The sequence below is a fragment of the Alexandromys fortis genome, unplaced genomic scaffold (genome assembly GCF_014885135.2).
Source record: "Alexandromys fortis isolate MF-2015 unplaced genomic scaffold, M_Fortis_MF-2015_v1.1 scaffold_128, whole genome shotgun sequence".
In the NCBI taxonomy this organism is placed as follows: Eukaryota; Metazoa; Chordata; class Mammalia; order Rodentia; family Cricetidae; genus Alexandromys; species Alexandromys fortis.
In genome coordinates this window covers 391,975-408,966 of record NW_026068012.1, presented here as the reverse complement: position 1 = coordinate 408,966, position 16,992 = coordinate 391,975, and the positions used below count along the sequence as shown (strand labels likewise).

The window sequence follows — 16,992 nt, the reverse complement described above, 5'->3', positions numbered from 1 at the left end:
ATATATATATACATATATATATATACATATATATATGTCTCTCTTAGCGTCCACAGTGTTGTCTAAATTCTCTGGGATTGTGGTTTGTAGGCTGGCTTTCTTTGCTTTATGTTTAAAAACCACCTCTGAGTGAGTACATGTGATAATTGTATTTCTGTGTCTGGGTTACCTCACTCAAAAATGTTTTCTAGCTCTATCCATTTTCCTGCAAAATTCAAGCTGTCGTTATTTTTTTCTGCTATGTAGTACTCCACTGTGTAAATGTACCACATTTTTTCTTATCCATTCTTCTATCGAGGGGCATTTAGGTTGTTTCCAGGTTCTGTCTATGACAAACAATGCTGCTATGAACATAGTTGAGAACATGTCCTTGTGGCACGATTGAGCATCCTTTGGATATATACCCAAAAGTGGTATTACTGGGTCTTGAGTAAGGTTGTTTCCTAATTTTCTGAGAAATCGCCATACAGACATCCAAAGGTGCTGTACCAGCTTGCATTCCCACCAGCAATGTAGAAGTGTTCCCTTTTCCCCATAACCTCTCCAGCATAAGTTGTCATCAGTGTTTTTGATCTTGGCCATTCTTAGAGGTGTAAGATGGAATCTCAGAGTTGTTTTAATTTGCATTTCTCTGATGGCTAAGGATGTTGAACATTTCCTTAAGTGTCTTGCAGCCATTTTAGATTCCTTGGTTGAGAGTTCTCTGTTTAGATCTGTACTCCATTTTTTTATTGGATTATGTGATCTTTTGGTGTCCAATTTCTTGAGTTCTTTGTATATTTTAGAGATCCGACCTCTGTCTGATGTGGGGTTAGTGAAGATCTTTTCCCATTCTGTAGGCTGTCATTTTGTCTCGTTGACCATGTCCTTTGCTTTACAGAAGCTTTTCAGTTTCAGGAGGTTCCATTTATTAATGGTTTCTCTCAGTGTCTGTGCTGCTGGGGTTATATTTAGGAAGTGGTTCCCTGTGCCAATGTGTTCAAGTGTATTTCCCACTTTCTCCTCTATAAGTTTCAGTGTGGCTGGCTTTATGCTGAGGTCTTTGATCCATTTGGACTTGAGTTTTGTGCATGGTGATAGATATGGGTCTATTTTCATTCTTCTACATGTTCATATCCAGTTTTTAAAATATCTATTTATTGGGGCAGGATGTGCTTGTGGAGGCCAGAGGACAACTTTCAGGAGCCAATCTCACCTTTCTCCTGTCAAGGCAGGGTCCCTCTCGTCTCTGATGCTGCGCTGTGTACTCCTGGCTAGCTGGGTCAGGGGTCTCCTGCCTCCCCCTCACACCTAGTCATGAACGTACTGGGATTGCTGATACAGAGCACCGAGTCCAGACTTTTGTGTGGGTTCCAAGCATCGAATTCTGGTCCATAGGCTTATGGGGTTTTTCTTTGTTGTTGTTGTTGTTGTTTGGTTGGTTGGTTGGTTGGTTTGGTTTTTAGAGACAGGGTTTCTCTGTAGCTTTGGAGCCTGGAACTAGCTCTTGTAGACCAGGCTAGCCTCGAACTCACAGAGATCCGCCTGCCTCTGCCTCCTGAGTGCTGGGATTAAAGGTGTGTGCCACTACCGCCCAGCCCATAAGCTTATGTTTAATAAGAATAAGAGAATAGAAAAAAAGCTAGTGTTTCTATTCTGTAAGCTTTCTCCCTAGCCCTGGTGTGTGTGTGTGGGGGGGGGTGCGTGTATATGTGCACGTAGATAAAAATCAACAAAATTGAATATGTTATGGGTTTTCTTTTATTGGTTTATTGTCTACATCAGAAATGATCTCTTCTAGCACAGAAGTATCATAGTCAAGCTTGTACCAAGGCCATCTTCAGATTCAGACAGTGGTGATTCTTGGAGCTTTTAGCCCGTGCATTCTTCTGTCTGCCTGATCTGCGTATGTCCTATTCAGGCAGCAGATCCCCACACTGATTGCAGGACGTGTGGCTTTCAGGGGAATCAGCCAACAGCAACCGCGAGTGGGCAACTTCCCCCAGGACCGTTTGATGGAGGCTGCAGGGTCTGAAGAGAGGCAGCCTCGGCTGTCTTGCTGTTGGGTGACTATAATAGAGAGAGAGGAAGAGAGAGAGCAGGCGGGGCTGCCAGCTCTGTAGCTTCACTCCCAATGGGTGGGCCATTGTGGGGACCCCGTAGTTTGCCTATGACAGGAGAGCTCTGAAAACTAGGATTGGGATCCCCAGGGCTGCTTCCTGGTCGCTTCTGAGCACCGGAGACCAGCGCCAGCTTTGTTCCAAAAAGCTTCCTTCTTGGACCATATTTACAGGGTACCCAGGTTACACTTAAGAAAAAAATAAGCCATATTTTTAGTGCTGAAACTCTGCAAGAAGTCTCCTCCTTTGAACTCCCAAGAAGATGTTCTCGTCGGTTTCATGGGGGGGGGGAACGCCAAGGGCCAGCTCCTAGGCTCATCCTCACAGGCAGGACTGTGTGCCTGATCTGTGGCCTGTTTCAAGGAGCCAGCCACCTTAGCTATGAGCGCTGATGGTTGCTGCTGACACCTTGAAATTCCCAGTCATTTCTGAACAAGGATCTGGTTTTTCGTGTGTAATGGGTTCGGCCTGAAAGCCGGTGAAGGTAACTTCTAACATCCAGCGTGCCTCAGAGAAAGGGTACAGCTTGGTCATCGTGCACACGGGAAAGACAAGTCTGAAAGGCCACATGCTACCTTCTCTCTGGGTCCTTAAGTTCTATAGGAAATCATACAATCTGAAACCTCATCAATGACCCAGTTAATTTTCAACTTCTGACATGGGAAAGGTGTAGACAGGGCTAGATGAGGCTCGGTTTGTAGAGCGATTGCCTCGCATACACGAGGCCCTAGGTTTGATCCCCAGGGCCCCACAAACGGGGTGTGGTGGTGCACACCTGTAGTATCCAAAATCAGAAAGTAGAGGCAAAAGAATCAGAAGTTCAAAGGACATCTTGGCAACAAATCAAATTTAAGGCCAGCCTGGGCTATGTCAGACTGTCACAAAATTAAGCAATTAATTAACTTAATTAACTGAAAATCCCAAATCCACATATCGAACTAACATTGGCTAGTAGAACAGTTGCCCAGCATGCTCAAAGTCCTGGGTTCAACCTGCTGCAGCACATCAGTCAGGTGTGTTTGCGCCTGTCTGAAACCCCAGCACTGGGCAGGGCGTAGAGTCGTGATTGTCAGAAGTTCATCCTTGCCTTGGCTGCAGAGTAAATATGAGTCCAACCTGAGCTATAAGAGATCTGAAAGAAAGAAAGAAAGAAAGAAAGAAAGAAAGAAAGAAAGAAAGAAAGAAAGAAAGAAAGAAAGAAAGAGAGAAAAGGAAGGAAGGAAGGAAGGAAGGAAGGAAGGAAGGAAGGAAGGAAGGAAGGAAGGAAGGAAGGAGGGAAGGGGGAGAGAGAGAGAGAGAGAAGAAAGAACTCCCTACTGAACACTATACCAAGGGCACAAATGATAACACTGGACCAGACATCCCGACATCCAGAGAGCTAACATCACAGCCACAATCCTCATCGTCCCATCTGCGTTCCCTATCCGTTGTCCGGGTGCCCAAGGCCATCACTCTCAATACCTGTCTCTCCCTGTCAGCCTTGCCTTTTCTAAGACCCCACCTGGTCACCTCCACGCTCTTCCAGTCCCCAATATCTCTCACCCAGGTAGCACAGTCCTCTCCTCATTGATCTCCCTGCTCAGCCCAGACACTTAATGGCTTTAAACGTCAGCTTTCCTGCCCTTAATGAAAATAACAAAACACACGTGGTAGATGTGGCTAAGAATTCTCCATCAGTAGAGGCACCAGCAACAACAGGTCCCAGCACCGCGAATGCTCGGCACCCGAGGAGAAACTGGCCTGGGCTCAAGGTGCGATCTCAGAGAACAGGACTGAAACGATGTCCACGATATTTTATTTGACATCAGCAAACCCTTGCTTCGAGTTCCCACGTGGCACCCCATTCGAAACTGCAGCCATATGTCCCAGTTCCACGCTCAGATGAGTAACTTCCAGAGGTTCGCAAATCTCAGAGGCCAGCTGTGTTGTCTTACCCCTGGAGGTTTCCGACCAGCCATGACAGCGTCCTGTGGCTTGGTTTGGGGTTTTCTCTTCCCCCTCCTCCCTCCCACCCAGCTGTCTGTCTGTCTTGATGTAGGTCCTAACTAAAACCCCTGCTGAGCTCTGTTACACTCCCAAGGTAAAGCCAGGGCATCCACCGAGTCACCTTACCCACACCTGGTCCACACCCCAAATTTGGGTTTTTATGATCTATGAAACCCAGACATGTTGATTTAAGAAAAAATGACAGTAATTCAGACACTGTTGGAAAGGTTGGGGGTGGGGACTGGAGAGACTTACTGGTTAAGAGAACCCACTGCTTACAGATGACTCCTGTACCAGCCCCAGGCAGCTCACACTGAAACTCCAGCTCTAAGGGACCCGACCCCCTCTGGCCTGCATGGGCACTGTGTGTGTGTGTGTGTGTGTATATGTGCGCACGCGTGCGTGCATGTGCGTGTGTGTGCAGGCACACATACATACACATAATAAATAAATAAGTTTTTTTTTTAAGAGAGGAGAAAGAAAAACAGACAACCAACCTAAAAAGGGCAGCAAGAAGTTGGGCGCAGGCCAAAAGCAGAGCACCAACTCCAATCTTAACGCCTTTGTAGGTTAAATTATTATTATTAAAGTAGAGAAGACCAGTCATTTGATCCCTGTGTGGCCACGCAGACAGGGCTTGCCCTTGAACTTCACATCTACAGAGTTTCCAGATCTTTCTCCTCATCTCCTGTCTACGTTTGGGGACATGACGGTAGACACCGCTTTAATTGTCATCGTGACAAACACGAAGCCACCCGAGTTCAGCTCTCTGTTCGGGAGACTTGCACCTATCTTCAGACTTGGGTGTGCTTTTGTCTAACTCCTGTATTCAGACTCGGTGTGCTTCTGTCTAACTTCCTAAGCTAAGCAGACAGTGCTGGGGGAGGCAGGAGGAGCTGGGGAAAGTTTGGGGCCTCGGCTCCTCAGGGGTGCTCCTGATAGCTGTGGGGGCAGCCTGCCCCATGGCTCTCTCCTAGCTCCCAGCAGACGCTGGATCTGGAAGGTTCTGGGCTTCTAGACACATCCTCCAAACTCCACCTCTCCGCACAATGTCTTCTATCTTCTCGTAAAGACACTAATCTGCTGGCTCAGGGGCCCAGCCTCCTCCAGCAGGTCCTCATCCACCTATATAATTACCCTGTTTCCAAAGAAGGTGGCATTCTGAGGTCTTGGAACATCAGTGCATCTATTTTGGTAGCTACAGATCAACCCATAACGCTCTCTATAGAAATCTTTCTCCACCACACATAAAAATACCAGCTATTTCTATTTAATAATCATTTAACACTTAAAAAATTCCTTGTATTGCTCAGTGGGAGGTACACCTTTTCTTTTAGCTTTCTTTGTTCCTATACTTTGTTCTTATAAGGCAGGCTTTTGAAAAATGAAAAATATCCTAACAGATCTATACAACTAGGAAACAACAGCTATGAAAACACTGAGGGGTTTTTAACTGAAATTCAGTTATTTCCTCTTAAAATGTTTATGATCTGCATCCTTAAAAATTATTCATTTAGTGTGTTATGCATGCATGTATGTATGTGCATGTATGTATGTGCGTGTATGTATTGCATGTATGTATGTGCGTGTATGTGGGGAGGGAACAGAGAGGGAACAGATAGAGAGGAAGGGACAACTTGAAGGAGCTCCACCATTTAGATTCCAGCGATAGAACTCTGGTCCATCAGCCTTGGCAGTAAGCATTTACCCACTGAGCCATCTTGCCAGTCCGAATCATCAGTATTTGTAAAGAAATTGCTGGGCGGTGGTGGCGCACGCCTTTAATCCCAGCACTCAGGAGGCAGAGGCAGGTGGATCTCTGTGAGTTCGAGGCCAGCCTGGTCTACAGAGAGAGTTCCAAGACAGGCTCCAAAGCTACAGAGAGAAACCCTGTCTTGAAGAGCGAGAGAGAGAGAGAGAGAGAGAGAGAGAGAGAGAGAGAGAGAGAGAGAGAGAGAGAGAATTTGAATCGTGAGATGATGCCTCCTGGGAAAGGCTTAGAAATCCTGCAATCCAGGTGACTTTCAGTGTTTGACACCAAATCTGCAGGCTCCTGCAATTTACCAAGGCAGAAATGACCTCTGAGGCCTTGCACCGCAAATCAGGGTTTATGTCTCACCAACACAAGCTCTCTTGTTTAGAAAAGTTTTCTTTACTCAGGTGTACAGACATGGGACTCAGAAACAAGGTGTCGTTTCTGTGGGGCTTGGTGGGAGACATCTCCACTGGTGTCCTGAATGCGCACAGCAGATGCTGTCAAGCCATTTATTTAGTGCTGGTTGCATAATTGCCTGCCTGTGATTGTCACAGACCTGGTGAGAGACTGTCAGTGACACAGAAAGTCCTGTCAATTTAACCATCGATGTCTGCAAGGCTATCAGGTAACTTAAAGTTACAGGAAGTATGGAGCTGTAACGACAGTCTCTGAAACACTTTAGGGTGCAGGGAAGCCCCTGAAACAAACACACACACACACACTCATGCATGAATACATACTCACACACATGTGCACACACTCATGCATGAATGCACACACATGCATGAATGCATACTCACACACATGTGCATGCACACATTCATATACCAACTCATGCACACACATACACACACTCATGCATGAATACATACTCACACATGTGCATGCACACATGTGCACACACACTCATGCATGAATACACACACATGCATGAATGCATACTCACACACATGTACATGCACACACCACACACGTACACACACAGAGAACCTGTGCAAGACCTAAGGCCTTCACCCTGTCAGATGCCACTCTGCCCACCTGGCCCACTGAGGACTTTTACAACCCTTTGTCTTGGACCCGCATCTCTCTTGCAAATGCTTCCACAGGCGTACATATGACTGAGGGGAAAACGGTAGCCCACAGGGGACTCCAAAGTCAACCCTGGACAGGCCAATCCCACACAGCTCCAGCATGAAGCAGGGCCTTTCCAATGCAAACAGTAGTGCAGGGCCGAGCCTTCCTCAGCAGCTGGAGGAGAGTTACGCGGTTTCCTAGGAGACGTTCAGTTAATATGTCCTCTACCGAATGAACGGCCTTAAAGTGAGAAGCAAGGCTGGGAAGGATTGCTTGATGCCAGCAGAACCTGCTGCTGCTATGGGAAGGTGGGGGGAGCTGGAGGTGGGGTAGGGGGCTCATTAACACCTCTTAAATTAGAACATCCTTAAATTAAAAATAGCACCTAATGATTTCTAAAATTAGCCCTCCTTGCTTTCCATAAATACACGCTTTGACCTCCGGAGACTGGTCCACTCACCAAGCCTTGCAGGCAGGCAAGCCTTACCTTAACTGGTAACCTTCACAAGGAAAGGCTGGACAAGGTCAGGGGTCAGCCAGGAAGACCGTGGCCGCCCGGGACAGCAGGGGACTGACCTGCTGGGCTTGAGGAGTTCCCCACCCTGGGGTACCTCTGCGGCTAGCGAAACTGAGCTGGGCCCTAAGCACCTGGCCACCTGGGAACCCTGTCCCTGGGCAGAACCCTGTCCCTGGGCAGGAGCCAGAAGTCTTAATGTCACATTAGCTCTGAATTCCAAAGCAGCCTCTGGGGTGCCTGAGAAAGTCACACCCTTTAGAGACCCAGCCTCTCCAGGCTGTTCTCTAAGTCACAATTGGTACACACACCTTAACACGTGCCAGTCAGCCCAAGCTGCGTGGATAACATTTGTTATTACTAATTACTGACCAAACAGAAGGAAGGCTCAGGTGTAACAGAAAAGGCTGAGTTTAGATAAAAAGCAGAACTTCCTCCACCTGCTTCCCACGAGTAGGACCCAGGAGACATTCAGAATGGGGGCTTTGACGTGCGGTCCCCTGGGGGCTCCAGGAAGCACAGGCTGCTGGGACCTGCATCTCTCTCTTCCAGCTCTGTCCTTCCACCCTATGAAGTCCCCAAAACCATTTTATTTTTAGGATATGTAAATTATCATACCAACCGCCTATGGAAAAGCGTTTCAGTTGCAGAAATAAATGCATCGAGATAATATTTAACCCAGTTCCCTTTTCTCACCCTCCCCTTTGCTTTATTAGGCCACCTGCGGGCACCTAAGGAACAGACCCAGCCCTAGGGACCCGGGCGCTGCCTGGCGCGGCTAGCAGGGCCCTTGGCCATGGCCAGCACAGCCGTCCAGCTTCTGGGCTTCCTGCTTAGCTTCCTGGGCATGGTGGGAACGCTCATCACCACCCTCCTGCCGCACTGGCGGAGGACAGCCCACGTGGGCACCAACATCCTGACTGCCGTGTCCTACCTGAAGGGGCTGTGGATGGAGTGTGTGTGGCACAGCACGGGCATCTACCAGTGCCAGATCTACCGGTCGCTGCTGGCGCTGCCCCGGGACCTGCAGGCGGCACGGGCGCTCATGGTCATCTCCTGCCTGCTGTCGGGCATGGCCTCCGCCTTTGCTGTGGTGGGCATGAAGTGCACTCGTTGTGCCAAGGGCACACCCGCCAAGACCACCTTCGCGGTGCTGGGGGGCGCGCTCTTCCTGCTGGCCGGCCTGCTGTGCATGGTGGCCGTGTCCTGGACCACCAACGACGTGGTGCAGAATTTCTACAACCCGCTGCTGCCCAGTGGCATGAAGTTCGAGATCGGCCAGGCCCTGTACCTGGGTTTCATCTCCTCGTCTCTGTCCCTCATTGGGGGCACCCTGCTCTGTTTGTCCTGCCAGGATGAGGCTCCCTACAGGCCCTACCAGGCCCAAGCCAGAGTTGGGGCCACCACCACGGCCACCGCCCCTGCCTACCATCCACCAGCAGCCTACAAGGACAACCGTGCCCCCTCGGTGACCTCAGCCTCGCACAGTGGGTACAGGTTGAATGACTATGTGTGAATTCCTTCCCAGGCCTCTGCCAGGGCTGCTGGCCCCCAAGGGACCACTGACAGATGCAGGGAGGAGGCAGAGACCCATGCGCATGGGGGAAGTGAGCCCAGAACCCTGGGCAGGGTGCTCTTCAAAGCAAAGACTTCTAAAAAGTGCTGTTTTTGTATTTATTATATGTATTTATGTGGGTGGTTTCATGAGAGCTCAATAAAGACTGGCTTGGAAGCTTGGCCCACGGGGTCGGTTTGTGACGTGGGAACAAGCCCCTCGGAGGTGGTTCTAAGGTGGATGGCAGTGGGTGCTGCTTCTTCAGGGGTAGAAAAGGTCATCAAAGCCCTAGGAATTTCGAGTATCCTGGTTGGGCAGCCAGACATTGAAGCACTATCATCCACTAGTGCATGATGGGAAAATCTGAGAAAGCTAACTGCTGTGCCCCCAGGACATCACAGAAGCCCTGGAAGTCCAGAGATCAGAGGGGCACAGTATTAGGAAGGTTGAGAACCATCTAGAATCCTCTGGGTTAGTTACCTGGTGTGTCTGTGAGGAACTTTGGAGACTGGTTAAGGGAGGAAGGAAAAACAACCCAAGGTAGGAAGCACCATCCTGGGGGCGGGGGCACAGGACCAAAAGCAGGAAGCTGCAGCTCAGGGGAATAAGTGTTTGTTGTGGCTACAGTCTGAGGGTTCAGTGAGTGAGGAATCCCCGCGCTCTCTGACTTTCTGCCTGCCTTTGGTTCCCAGCCTTCCTGATGCTGCGACCCTTTAATCCAGGTCCTCATGCTGCGCTGGCCCCGACCATAGCACCATCTGTTCCCACTTCATAACTGTAATTTTGCAGCCGTCATAAACCGTAATGTAAATACCTGTCATGCGGCCTCATAGGGGTCGCGACTCACAGGTTGAGAATCACTGTTCTAGAACCTGTCACGTTACAATCAAAGTTAACCACACTGACACCAAGCTCTGCCTTGACTTTGGAGGGCTCCCTAGACCCTCGGGTTCCAGAATGTTGGGGAGCGGCAGAGTCCCCCAGGGGCAGGCGGAGCTGAGGAATCTCTTTTGTCTCCTGCAGTCAGTTCCTCCCACAATCTGCTCTGTCATTGAAGCCCCACAGGGTTCTGGGGTCTCCGGGTTTCTACCTGTAACGGAAAGCAGGGTGGGGAGGAGAGGGTTTATTCGCCTTACACTTCCGCACTGTAGTCCATGGATGAAGGAAGTCAGGACAGGAACTCAAGCACGGCAGGAACCTGCAGGCAGGATGCTGTTGGAAGGAGAGGCCGCTGGTTGGTTCCCAGCTGCCCAGCTAGCTTAGACCCAAAATAATCACGCAGAAACTGTATTAATTAAGACAGTGCTTGGCCCATTAGTCCTACCTTCTTATTGGCTAACTCTTACATCATAATTTAACCCATTTCAAGTAATCTGTGCATCACCACGAGGTCACGAGGTCGTGGCCTACCAGCAAAGTTTCAGCACGTCTGTCTCCAGCAGCTCCATGGCTTCTCTCTAACTCCACCTTCCTCCTCCCATGCTATAGGCCAAGCCAGTTTGTTATTCATTAACCAATAAAAGCAACACACAGACAGAAGGACCTCCCACACCAGGATGCAGAGGCCATGGAAGTGCTACTCACTGGCTTGCTCTCTATGGCTGGCTCAGTCTGCTTTGTTATAGAACCCCAGACCACCATCCCAGGATGGCTCCACCCACTATGGTCTGCACCTCCCCCATCAATCACTAATTGAGAAAACGCCTCACACCCGGATCTTTTGGCAGTATTTTCTCCATTGAGGTTCCTTCCTCTCCAGTGACTCTCTAGTCTGTGTCAAGTTGACGTAAAACTACCCAGCACACCTGGCAACATGAGGCAGCCAATCAGATAAGAGAGGGCTTGAAGGTCCCCGGGATGGTGCCTCCCTCACAACCAGCAGCTTGTAAAATGAGGAACTAGACAAAATAAGAGCTGTGTGTGTAACACACAATGAATTCACAAAAATGAAAAGTTTAAGGAAGGAAAAGGGGTTAGGGAGATCTGAGTCTGTCTCTGGCCTTAGGTAGAGATGTGACAATTCTCAACCACCTGGCAGCTGAGGATACAGCTCAGCTGGTAACATGCTTACCTAGCATAGGTGAGGCCCTTGGTCTTAAACCATGTGTGTTGGCAACTGTCTGTAGTCCCAGGCAGAGCAGACGTTAACATTACCCTGGAGAGGAGCTCAGCAGTCCAGAGCACTTGTTCTTGCAGAGGACCTGAAGTCTGTTCCTGACTCCCGCAATGTGGCTCACAACCATCCATAACTCCATTCTAGAAGATCCAACACCCTCTTCTGATCCCTGACGCCACCAGGCACTCATACAAACATGCAGATAAAACACATGAATCTAAAAAGAAAAAGGAAAACTGTCCTTGACTACACGGCAAGTCCAAGGTCAGCCTCGGATACATAAGACTGTGTCCCAAAAGACAAAATAATAAATAAAATTCTGACTGTGTCTCAAAAGAGAATAATAAAGAAAATTCTTTGAAAAATGCAAAAAAATAAAAATAAAACAAAACCTCCTTGGATGATTATAAGATTACCATATAGCCAGAAGCACTCTAATAAAGAAATAGTCCCTCTCTCAAGAGTTCATCCAAATGGCAGGAAACCAGACCTCAAGCAAGCAGCCTGACCTAGAAGTGTTAAGGACAGAAGAAGGTGGGCTGGTGAGATGGCTCAGCAGACCAGAGTGCTCACTGCTCCAAAAGGAGGCTGGATCCCAGCACCTCCTTGAGCAGGTCATACCGGCCTGGATCCACAACTCCAGGGACTTAGGTGCCCTCTTCTGGCTTCCTTGGGAACCACACACACACACACACACACACACACACGCACACGCACGCGCACGCGCGCACGATAGTAAATATAAAAATAAAAGAACAATAGGAAGCGAATTTGAAGCAGGATTGAATCCTTTTGAACAGGCAGGGGTGTTTGTTTACGCCAGCAGCATGGAACAGACCTCTAGTATAATCATCTTCTAACCATGTGAATCCTCATAGACACACACATAGTTTGTGACTCCCAATGGACACATATGTAGTTTGTGACTGTATGTGGAGCTTCTCAGAACTATCACTTATAGAGCATGAGGGTGGAGGTGCTTAGGGGTGGGTGGGGTCCTGACTGCAGAGGATGAAAGGTGACATCACTTCCACATCTGCAGCCCCCAGGGGAAACAGGAAGTGACATGTGGGTCCGCCCTACACCTAACAGGAAGTGATGTGTGGGTCCACCCTACACCTGGCCATCAAAACCTGGGAGTGGATGGGAGGCAGACCTGGGTCTTCCCCTGCAATTAACAGTGCCTCCCCTCATTTTCTCTTCCTCATTCACTCCCAGGACAAGTGTTCCTGCTCCTCTAAGTCTCTCTTTGCCACCTTACAATCAGGGCCGTCGCCATGGAGTAGACGCCATGCCATGGGGTAGATGCTACCTCCTGCTCAAAACCGCAGGCCTAGGTCTTAACCAAGCAGACTCCTTTGAGGCCTGACACAAGACCTCAAGTTTCAGGATGAGAAGGAAACATGAGTCAGACTCAGATGTGTTCCAGGAGGCCATTGTTACAACGAAGGATGAATTACAGCCCTGCCCCTGTGGATTGAGAAACACTACATTTGGTTCTCTCTGAATTTGGCTCTGATCCTGAGGTCTAGTCAGCCGCAATTTCTGGGTTGTTCCTCCTCCATTCAGGCCGCCTAGCACCCCCCCCCAACATACATACACACACACACACACACACACACACACACACACACACACACACACACACGGAAGGGCCTAATTTCAGGAGAAGTAAGAGGCCAGCCCTCCTCCCTTAGGGCAGCCCTGAATGGACACAGACCACCAGGCCCTGATGTCTTCCCATCCTGAGTCTCCTCCACCCACCCCTGAGACGAGACACGGGAGCCTTCCACCTGTGGGGCCTTGGAGAAGATACCCTTTTCTCAGTGGGTCTCTCGAGGAAGCCGTGCCCAGTCACGGGCCTGTGCCCTTCTGTGTTCAGCACCTGCCGCCCCCCATGGACCACACCCAAATGCTCTCACGGGTTGTGTCTTTCGAAACCTAAGCCCTCTGAAGTTTCCCTGACCATCCTAATTCCATTCTACCTGCAGTGACCACGTGGAGATACTATGAAGCTAAGGCAGTCCAGAATTTGTACAACCGAGGTTTACGTTTATGATAAACCAGAGATAGAAGCAGGATTTTGACCTTACAACTGGGTACCTGGGTCACAGCTTCAGGTCAGGCTCCTCTGGCTGTTGTTGCTTGTTTCATGGACCAAGGAGGGAAAGCGGAGGGAGGCAGCCTGAGTTTGAACCCCAAGACCCCCATGGTGGAAGGAGAGGACTCCTGAAAGTTGTCCTGTTTCAGAGGTCACGTGTTACCTGAAGCCCTTAAACACGCACACACACACACACACACAAGCACGCACATACACAAGCGCACGCGCGCACACATAAAGAGAAGAGGATTGCCAAATGATCACCCTGGGAGAGGGGAGAAACCCAACGGGTTTATCTGAGCTTTGAGGTCTGTATCACAGGGGCCCAGGACACGGCTCACCTGGTACAGTGCTAGCCTAGCTTACACGAAATCCTAGGTTCAATCCCCAGCACCCCCTAAACTGGGCAACACGGTATACATCCAGCCCTCGGGAGGCAGAGGCAGGAGGGTCAAGAGTTCAAGGGTCAGAGGTTTAGTCATCCTTTGGCTCTGAGAGGAGTTTGAGTAAGACCTGGGGTACCAAAGACCCTGCTTCAGAAAATACATAAATAAAGGTCCTAGAGTCCTCTGACTTCCCTCACCAGAAAGTGGAAGAGAGAAAGAGAGAGGGACAGAGACAGAGACACGGAAAACATTGTAATCTGATTTAAAAAAAAAAAAAAAAGTCTGTTCTGGGCAGCTGTCCAAAGGAAAACATTGAACTTCATCTAGTAAATTATTTTAAAATACTACCAATGGGCTTTGCAGGTGCGTGGAAGGGGGAAGGCATTAGTAAACCGCCCATTTCCTGCCGGAGAAAGGCCAGTGGAGGTCACCCCATAAATCACGCCCCCCAAGCTAATCACCTGCCTCTTCCTCAAGTCTCCTCTTGCTCAGTCAGCCTCACACAGGCAGGTGGGCAGCCCAGCGCAGGTCTGCTTTAAATCCCTTTTACCGAAGGCCTTTCTTCTTAAATGCTCACCACCTTCCCCCAGGCTGGCAAGACTGGCAAATGATTGACAGGCTGGAGCGGTCCTTCTGCCAGGGCAGCCTACCAGCTCCTGCCCGGGGCATCAGCTGCCTCCAGCTCCGGGGAGGTCTGGGAATTTTTCAGTCATCTCAGGCATTTTTCCGACAGAAGGTGTTTGCATAGACTTCTCATCCAGCCTAATAACTAGAGAGAAAAACAGGAGGGTTTTGGTCTAGTGGCTTCAACAGGTGTCTGAGGAAGTGGGCTTGCCTTGGGTGAGAGCTCCGTGACCTTGGACTGTGAGCTGGGTGCAGCAAGGGAACCCTGGGTAGTGAAGTGGGGATGGGAATGGGGAAGTCTAGGGTTGTCCTTGGGTGTCCTTGACCCAGGCCCCTCCCTCCTGAAAGATTCTTACACTACCGCACACGTTGGGTTTTTTGTCGTTTTAGTTTTTGAGACAAGGTCTTGCTATGTAGCCCAGGCTAGCTTTAAATCAAATCCTCTTGCCTCTGCATTCCCAATGCTGGAATGAATAGACCACCATCTCGCCCAATGATATCACATGCTTTTACTTTTACAAAATCAAAGCTGATTAAAACCAGAATGAAACAGCAATGAATAAAACGTAAAAGATGACAATATCAGGTGTGGAGAGGGAGGCTCAGCCAGTTTCCAGTTGTTGTGGGGAGGAATTAGTGTGAGGATTTGAATCTGCACGCTCCACCCACCCTCCCCTGGTGGACTTTGGAGGCAGTGAGACGGGTGGATTTATGCCCAGGGCCTCCGTGGTAGACACTTAGAACCAGGACGGGTTTCATGCAGCTCTGCCCTCATAGCTCACTCAGTGCTGGTCCTCATCAGCCCATGAACTCTGCTGTCCTGCTAACATCTTTATTCCCAGGGCCATGTACTTTGTAGTCGACCAACAAGCTGTCTGCGGCTGAATGTAGCTGAAAGCAGAACTTCGTGCTGGGCGAAGGGACACTATTATTGAATCCCTTCAGATATGTGACTATTCTGTTATGTCTGACTAGTTCACAACCTAAAAATCCATTTGCCCAGTGCTCCCTAGGACCACAGTGAGTGGAAAATGAGGCCTCCATTGCCACAGGCTACTCCGTGGCTGGACAACAGGTAAGGTCAAGCCTGAAGCAGAGATGGAGGAAAGCATACAAGTAACGCATTTTCAAAGATTGGTTTTATTTTTAACTATGTAGCTCTGTGTGTGTGTGTGTGTGTGTGTGTGTGTGTGTGTGTGTGTGTGTGTGCAGTTGCGTGCAGAAGCCAGAGAGAATGTCAGATTCCCCGGAGCTGGAGTTAAAAGAGGTTGAGAGCTGCTAGACATGAGTGCTAAAAACAGGATTCAGGGCCTCTGCAAGAGCAATGTTCGTTCTTAACCGCTCAGCCCTCCCTCCAGGCCCCAAGTCCCCATAAATTCTAAGGAGTGAGATATAAAGTACAGGCACAACCTGAAATGAGCTAGAACTAATAATATTGAAGCAGAAGAGAAATTAATGCTCATCCCTACTAGAAATGCAAGAACAAAAGGATCTCTCGGCTTTCTAATTTTTCTTTTTTAAAGAGGAGCTCAAACTACAGTAACAGCCTATCTAGGAAATTACAATAGCAAGGTTACTGTGGATCAAACCTACCAGGTGGGCAAAGCTGAAGACAGAATAGTAATCATATCTGTAAATGTTTCATGGACTATACATATTAAGCATTCTAGGGGGAAACATAAAAGTTCATAAAAAAAAAAAAACAGGAAGAGGAGGAAGGGAAGATTGACGATGAGTCCAAGACTTGTTACTTTCTGAAGGACAAGGTAGAAAGTACAAAGACAGTGTGTTCAGAGGAAGGTGTGAGGAGAGCACAAATACACACAATTAAGAGTGAAGGTCAGAGGCTGGAGAGAGATGGCTCAGAGGTTAAGAGCACTGGCTGCTCTTCCAGAGGTCCTGAGTTCAATTCCCAGCAACCACGTGGTGGCTTGCAACCATCTGTAATAAGGTCTGGTGCCTTCTTCTGGCCTGCAGGCATAGACACAGACAGAATATTGTATACATAATAAATAAATAAATAAATAAATAAATAAATAAATAAATAAATATTTAAAACAAAAACAAAAAAACATGCACACGAGAGCTGGGCCGTGATGGCGCACGCCTTTGATCCCATCACTTGGGAGGCAGAGGCAGGTGGATCTCAGAGTTCGAGGCCAGCCTGGTCTACAGAGTGAGTTCCAGGACAGCCAGAACTACACAAAGAAACTGTGTTTCAAGAGAAAAACAAAGGAGATGCTATCTGGGCGAGCCTGCTGGTTAATAGCCTCGGCACCTACCCCGAGCATCTAATGCCGACAGTGCGTCTCATAGCCATTTTATGCCTGGAGAGTTGTGTGTCAAGTTGATACACGCTAAAGTCATCCGGGAGGAGGGAGCTTCAATCATATTGTTAGCAAGCCTGTAGGGCATTCCCTTAACTAGTGATCGGTGGGGGAGGGGCTGGAACTAGTGATCGGTGGGGGAGGGCCCAGCCCATAGTGGGGGCCATCCCTGGGCTGGTGGTCCTGGGTTCTATAAGAGAAAAGGCTGCGCCTGTGAACAGCACCTCTTCATGGCCTCTGCATCAGCTCCTGCCTCCAGGTTCCTGCCCTATCTGAGTTCCTGTCCTGCCTCCCCTCAATTCACCTTTGGCTGTGGAGCTGGCGCACAAAGGTGGACTGAGGAGCTCTTGCTCTGAGAACAGTCTGCAGTCAAAGGTGGGCAAGTCCACCCTGCTCCGTCCAGGCCCTTCCTCTTAGCTCAGCACAGCTTCGTCCTGGAAACCAGAGTGGGGGT

At 49.1% G+C, this 16,992-nt stretch overlaps 1 protein-coding gene and 1 long non-coding RNA gene across 3 annotated transcripts in view; one reads left to right on the top strand and one right to left on the bottom strand.

Moving 5' to 3' along the window:
• Cldn14 (claudin 14) overlaps positions 1-9,153 on the top strand; it is a 13,075-nt gene extending 3,922 nt beyond the window's left edge. For both annotated transcript variants that reach the window (XM_050162146.1, XM_050162145.1), the window contains one exon: positions 8,146-9,153. In XM_050162146.1, the coding sequence (XP_050018103.1) occupies positions 8,226-8,945 (720 nt within the window). In that variant the 5' untranslated portion in view covers positions 8,146-8,225 and the 3' untranslated portion in view covers positions 8,946-9,153. The remainder of the gene's footprint in view (positions 1-8,145) is intronic.
• A 171-nt stretch (positions 9,154-9,324) lies between these two features.
• Positions 9,325-14,178, bottom strand: LOC126513656 (uncharacterized). Its single transcript, XR_007595404.1, has 3 exons — positions 14,049-14,178; positions 11,056-11,317; positions 9,325-10,196 (listed from the first exon to the last, which is right to left on the bottom strand). It is a non-coding gene; the product is annotated as an uncharacterized lncRNA (long non-coding RNA).
• Between the last annotated feature and the right edge of the window lie 2,814 nt (positions 14,179-16,992).